The sequence below is a fragment of the Delphinapterus leucas genome, chromosome 6 (genome assembly GCF_059928025.1).
Source record: "Delphinapterus leucas isolate spDelLeu-1000000601 "Yukka" chromosome 6, BTC_Dleu_Yukka2, whole genome shotgun sequence".
Taxonomy (NCBI): Eukaryota; Metazoa; Chordata; class Mammalia; order Artiodactyla; family Monodontidae; genus Delphinapterus; species Delphinapterus leucas.
In genome coordinates, this window is record NC_143134.1 from 74,337,262 (window position 1) to 74,343,864 (window position 6,603).

Below are 6,603 nucleotides of genomic sequence, written 5' to 3' on the forward strand. Positions count from 1 at the left end.
AGTTGATGTTCAATGATGTTAGGCTCTGCAAAAAGATTAACTCATCTGGATGCTGTGTTCCACATGGAGAATAAAATTTTGACTTACGCTCCTCTATTGATTTTTTTTCTGATACAAAACAGCAAAAAAGGGGAAAGTTTAAGTACAAAATTTATTGCAGGAAAGAGATTAAAACAATTTTCTTATGTAAACCAAAATTACATTTGTCTCACATGACTACCAGTAGTTGGAAAAACCATCTATTACAAATTCAAACTCTGGACGATAGCCCGGTTATAGAGCTTGTTCAGGTCAGTGAATGTGCTCAGACCCCAAGGAAAATTTCAGGATAACCATCTAAGTAGAGGAATAGAAAGAGATGACAAGAGAGAAATAATAAATCGCCTTGCTAATAAATGACTGCCTTCCTGTTGGACAACCACGAGTGACCTTCATGTCCAGTTATGTTCTTGATGTCAAGGATTCAAATCACAGATGCCCAAAGTCCTGCTTTGTGTAAAGGAACCAGGATTTCCTTTTATGGCTTCCTGTGTATTTGTCAGGACATGCTTCATCTGAGCACTCAGCAATAACAGGGAAGCACTCAGGCTACAGAGGCCCCATCCTATCTCTACAACCGTTATCCTCTTGAAAGCTCTCCATCCTTCCCACCGCTGTCCAAAGCCCTCCTGTGCCCGTTCACCAAGGCTGTCTGTTATCATTAGGAACCATCTTTCATCAACAGTATAAGAATCAGATGAAAGGAAATTACACCAGGAGGTGAGGGCCAAGCTCCTAGGCAGAAAACAGAGAGCTTATTTACATTTTAAAAGAGCAGCCAGACTGTTAACCCTAAAGCAACCTTTGCTGCCTCTCTTTAAGATAGTGCTGCAACCCTGGGGCTCCACTTCCTGTTAGGACCCACTTCCTCAAGTGGGAGACAAGTCCAAACTGTTCCCTGGGAGGAGGAAGTAGGACAGGATTAGCACAACCTAGCACAAAAGTGTGAAGTCAATATGTCTTCCCATGCCCCCTAAGGAACCTTTCTTCACCCTCCTGGAAATAACTGTATGTTGTTGGAAAGGTTTCTTAACTTCTCAAAGTCTCGATTTATGCATCTGTAAAATGGGAATAACCATAGCACTTATCTCTGAAGGCTATAGTGAGGGCTAAATAAAAAGCGTAAAAAGTTCATAACACAGTGCCTGTGATATAAAAGGCATTCCCCAATTGTTAGATATTAATCCCAACATAAAGTCCTCACTTGATGGGGGAGGAAACCGAGGCCCAGAGAGATGAAGGTTTTTGCTCAAGCTCTAAAGCATCAGGCTGCATCTCCTCCCACCATTCTGCCACCTGATTTGTCCTCTTGTATTGAAACTTATAATAAGATATAATGAAGCTGACGAGGAATCACTGGGCTTTAAAATAAATGTCCTAAGTCTAAAAATGCCTGGATCTGTATCTTGAGACACAAAGAATTTTCTGTTAATGATTAAGGTACTACAATATAGTCTCCTTTCTTTCAAATCCTAGAGATTTACAGGGGAGTTCTCTGAAATATATGTGTATTTTAAAACTTTTCAAGATTTACGTCCAATTCTGTATTAATACAACCTATGGCTAGTACAAATTCTTTTTTTCCTGAATCCTGTGTATGATGAATTTTTAAGTATTCTCTTTATTCAACTTGAGTCTCTAAGAAATCTTATCATATATGCTTGTACAACCATCCGTTCTTAAAATACTCATTTAAGATTTTGTACTTGAACCATTTTGAAAGCAAATAGTGAAATCACTTTCCTTTCACATAGAAATAGAATACACATATTTAAAATAAAGTCATTCAAAATAACATTCATGGGTTCCAGAGGCAAATCTCTTACAGTGTGAATTACTGTGTCACTCTGGTAATACGGTAAATGAGGATAACTTCAAAGCCAGCCAGCAGAACCCACAATTTAAATGATAATGCCCCTTCATTGCCAGCATGCTTTCCCTTTGTGATTATTGGTAATGCAGTACATGAAGGTACGTGGTGTCCAAGCAGCATCTATTCCACCCTTTTGGGGGTCTAGGTGATGGGAGAGGAGTTGAGAGAGCAGAAAAGCTCTCCGTGGAGCAGAGCTCTCACAACACTTTTGCAGTCCAAAAGTTCACCTGGGTTGAGATCCTTTAAAACGTTTGCCTGGTGCCGACCACACCCTTCCAGGGCTCCGCTCTGCCCTTGCAGGCCAAGCACGTGTGAGGAATTGCATTGCTGTCACACGCAGCATCCCCTCTGCAGACTCTCATGTGGGATCACTGATGTGGCTTTTCCTCCCACAGTCCCTGCCTGGGTTTATTACTAGCAGCTGCATCCCATGAGGGTGCGTCATGAGGGCTGGAGAGCTTCCCCTGCTTCAGCACTCTTGGTTTTGCCTTTCAGCATCCTTCAGTGGCGTTGCTGCCTCCGCTCTGTCTGCTACAGACTCGTCATAGGATGGTGGGGCCTCCGGGTGGGCATCACCTTCATCCTCAAATTCGAGGCCCATCTCTGTATACGGAGGTGGAGGAACACCCGAGGTCTCTTGCTCTGCAGGACAGCCTTGCTTTTCAGCTTCAAGACTCTCTTCATAAGCAGGAGGGTAAAAATCTGGCCTGGGGGACAAAATGCCACAAACATACATGTGTTATTTAAGCGGTTCATGCCAAAGAGGCATATGTCTGCCTCTCTCAAATCACATCGTGTGAAGTTAAACTGTTAAGAAACATTGATTCTGAAACAGATGTTCTTCCCTGGCATCACCAGTTTTTTAAAAATGTGCTGCTCTTCCAGCAAAACCCTCTTTATCAGCCGTTGGACGTGTGCCTCTATACTCATCTTTTTCCAGACTATTCCCTCTCTCTTACTCATTGGAACCAGGGACTTTCAGTGTGAGATCCTTGGCAGGGGTAGGGGACATGGGGGCCTTGACTGTGGAGCATCTCTCTATCCAGTTATTTAGTTCATTCACATTTTTGTCCCCATTCACACACATCCTCTTCTACTGGATTGCACTCACTGTCTCAGATCCTCACAACCAACAAAATGGTGAATGAAAACCAGCTCCATGAAGATTCCGGAACTATATCAGATGCTTCTCTCTTTCCTATCACTCTTTCAATCAGCTAGGCCGCCCTTCCGCCGCCATACTTATTTCTCAAACTATTTCAACTGACAACTTTATGTAGATTTCAGTCGTGGTCCTTTCCATGCCAACAGGCCAATGGCTAAAGGAGCCGTTCATGCCAGAGCTGATGTACACTCATCGGTAATCTTGCCCAGTGTTGCTAATTGCTAAATCCTCTGGCTTCTCCGTCGTGAATGGGATTGGGGGTGGCGTGGAGGTGAAGAAGCGGGAGGGTGAGCTTGATTTAGTTGTGTATTTATAGAGTGAGTCTTTCCAGTGCCTACAGGGAGTGTTTGTGGTATGTAACCACAACAGAACAGGGACTGCCATTTGTAGCCACAGCTCTATTCCAATGTTACCAGGCCCAAAACCAAACAGCTGAAGGAGCTATTTACTGTACAGCATAAATCTCAGCCTTCACTCAGAATAGCCAAGGCTGTGCCATGGGGCACATGTGTAAAGGCATTGAAGAGAGAAAGTTGAGCTGTTCCCTGGAGTGATTTGAGAGGCTCCAGGATGACTGCTGCCTGCCCCCATGTCCCATCTACTTCTCCCATCCCCCAGCCTCCCCACACTGCTTCGCTTTCCCAGTGTCCTGAATTCCACCATTGCAGACCCCTTTGGGTACCCATTTTGAATGCAAATCCTTCTGAGAAATGTAACTTAACCATTTACTGACTTACTAGCCATTCTGAGTGGGCTGGGCATCTATTAGATGCAGCAGAAAGAGTCAGTAAAAGGGAGGTGTCGTGATACCATAGTTTAAAGTATTTCAGCACAGACAGTGCAATATTATGCATGTGTTAGTAAATTAAGCTACATCCTAAAGGCAATCAGTTATTCTTATCAGGAATTCACACTCTGGAGGCAATCATCTAACATTTATACCAAAAGAAAGAAAGAAAGAAAGAAAACCATCACTCTAGAAGCATCTTCTACAATCACTTCAGTTATCTTTAATTTTTTATCAAACCCAGAGACCTTGCAGTTAGTGTAAGAAACATTGGAAATGGGTTTTGGTCATTGTAATTAGTATCTTATTAATTAGCATAATCATGTCAAAAATCAACTGTCATGGGTAAAAATCACTTATATTCAAGGTACATGGAGTAGCTAAAATATTGTTTGGCTAAAAAGTTCGTTCGGGGTTTTCCATAAGATGTTACAGAAAAACCAGAACAAACTTTTTGGCCAACCCAATATTTTAGATGAAGAGAATAAAAGAATTTATGGAGTCTTGCAGACTGTACCTTAAGGATGATGCCTGAGGTTTTATCCCTAAATGATTCCATGTTCAGCCAAAAATTAGGAGATTTTTGGTTGTCCAATACTTACCATAAGGTTAACTGAAATTTTTTTATTGTGGTAAAGTACATATAACATAAAATTTACCACTTTAGCAATTTTAAGTGTACAGTTCAATGGTATTAAATACATTCACATCATTTTGCAGCCATCACCATTATCCATCTTCAGAACTTTTTCATCATTCCAGACTGAAACTCTGTACTCATTAAACAGTAACTCTCCATTCCCTCCTCCCGTGGCACCTGGTAACCACTGCTGTACATTCTGTCTATGAATCTGACTGCTCTAGGTACCTCATATAAGTGGAATCATATAATATTTGTCTTTTGGGCTTATTTCTGGCCTATTTCACTTAGCGTATTGTCTTCAAGGTTCATTCATGTTATAGCTGCATCAGTATTTCCTTTCTTTTTAAGGATGAATAATATTCCATCTTTTGTACGTACCATATTTTGTTTATCCATTCATCCACTGATGGATATACGGGTTGTTTCCACAGTTTGGCTGTTGTGAAGAATGCTGCTACGAACACTGGTGTACAAATATCTGTTCAAGTCCCTGCTTTCAGTTATTTTGTCTATATACCCAGAAGTGGAATTGTTAGATCAAGTGGTAATTTTATATTTAATATTTTTAGGATCCTCCGTACCACAGAGCAGCTGCACTATTTTGCATTCCCACCAGCAGTGCACAAGTTTTCCAGTTTTTCCACATCCTTGCTAATCTTGTTGTTTTCTGCTTTTTTGATAATAGCCATCCTAATGGGTATGAGGTAGTAAGGTTAACCAATTATTACCTCTGGAATATGAGTGCCTTGTCTCAGGGAAATCTTTCATGCAATGTGTGATCAGAACACCTAAGAGTACAGAAAGCTGGGACTTCACTGAGTTCACGAAGAGATTATATGGCTGATTTTATGCTTGCTTGCTCATTTGTTGCGTGACAGAATTTGGTCTGGGACTTGCTTTCCTTACAACCTGGTAGCCAGGTTATGAGGAATGACTAACCATCACCTGCCTGTAAGGACAGCTCCCATGATACAACAAAAGAAAATGAGTTTGGCCTCTTAAATTGGCTTTGGTGTGTTTTTCAGTGGTGATGGGAGAAGGGTGGTTATTCTCTGGCATAAACTCCCTCTACTTCATAGTTTTCCCCAGAGGCAGCACCATTCTTCCTAATGTTTAATCCCAGAGTAATTCCCTGACAATAAAGCTTCAGTTGTAGACACATAGCCCCATGGGACGTGTAAGTTGCTCGCCAGTGGATTAGAAGTCATTGACCTTTTCCGGAACTCAGCCCCACCTCAGTGCTCCCCAGTCCTCTGGCTTCTCAGCACGTACCTGTCCACTGTGGCCAGGGGCAGGGCCCCCTGAGCACCGTACTGTCTGAGCACACGTCTGAACACCCCTTTGCTTTCACTGGCCTGGTGGTAGGTGCTCCAGAAAATTCCACTCAGAAGGATCACAAACCCCAGAGGCAGAAGCAAATAGGCCAGGATCAGGTTCCCCTGGCAGTTGAACAGGGAGCCCGAGGAAATGAAGAAGGCCCCCAGGCAGATCATCAGGAAGCCCGTCAGAAGGGCAAAGGCACAGAGAACTAGACAGGTTCTGTTCTGCATCCCTGCTCCTTTGGAACCCAGCTCCCTGACCCTGCCACTCCCCTGCTTCCCCTGCTCAGAGAGAATGCTCTCATTAGCCAGCTGTCAGCTTTATATGCTCTGGGACCAACTGGCCTTTGGACAATTAAATGAAGCAGGCACTTAGAAGCTATTCATTAACTATTGAAAGTAACTGTAATATCCTTGGATGATTAACCTAAAAACGCAGCATTGTGTACTGCAGGAAGGCGTGGCATAGCTCTCTTGCTCTTCTGAGCTGAATGGGACCCTAGGCTGACCCCAGTTATTTGAGGGAAGGTCTCCCATCCTTTGATTAAAAGGGTCTCTTGATTCCCCTGCGGGTGATTCCAAACTAATGCTAGAGAAATTAGCATTCCTTGCTGAACCCTTTTCTTTGTGGTTTGGCAGGGAGTCCTTTCCTAATTGCTTCTTCCTTTTTCTGTCCTAAAAAGATAATTGTTAAGCCTCTTACCATATTTGTCTTGCTTCTCTCAGTGATTCTCCCTTTATTGCCCTCACTTTATAATGTTGGAAAGATTCCATGAA

The 6,603-nt window shown here is 42.6% G+C and overlaps 1 protein-coding gene across 1 annotated transcript; it reads right to left on the reverse strand.

Annotated features, from left to right (window-relative positions):
• Nucleotides 1–1,612: 1,612 nt before the first annotated feature.
• TMEM252 (transmembrane protein 252) lies at nt 1,613–6,092 on the reverse strand. Its single transcript, XM_022573424.2, has 2 exons — nt 5,780–6,092; nt 1,613–2,619 (listed from the first exon to the last, which is right to left on the reverse strand). The coding sequence occupies exons 1-2, from the start codon at nt 6,055–6,057 to the stop codon at nt 2,382–2,384; spliced, it is 516 nt and encodes a 171-aa protein (XP_022429132.2). The 5' UTR covers nt 6,058–6,092; the 3' UTR covers nt 1,613–2,381.
• Between the last annotated feature and the right edge of the window lie 511 nt (nt 6,093–6,603).

Excerpts from the sequence above, each read along its gene's own strand:
- TMEM252 (XM_022573424.2), bottom strand. The coding sequence starts at position 6,057 with ATGCAGAACAGAACCTGTCTAGTTCTCTGTGCCTTTGCCCTTCTGACG. Across the intron at positions 2,620-5,779 it reads CCCCTGGCCACAGTGGACAG|GCCAGATTTTTACCCTCCTG; the intron begins GTACGTGCTGAG and ends TTTGTCCCCCAG.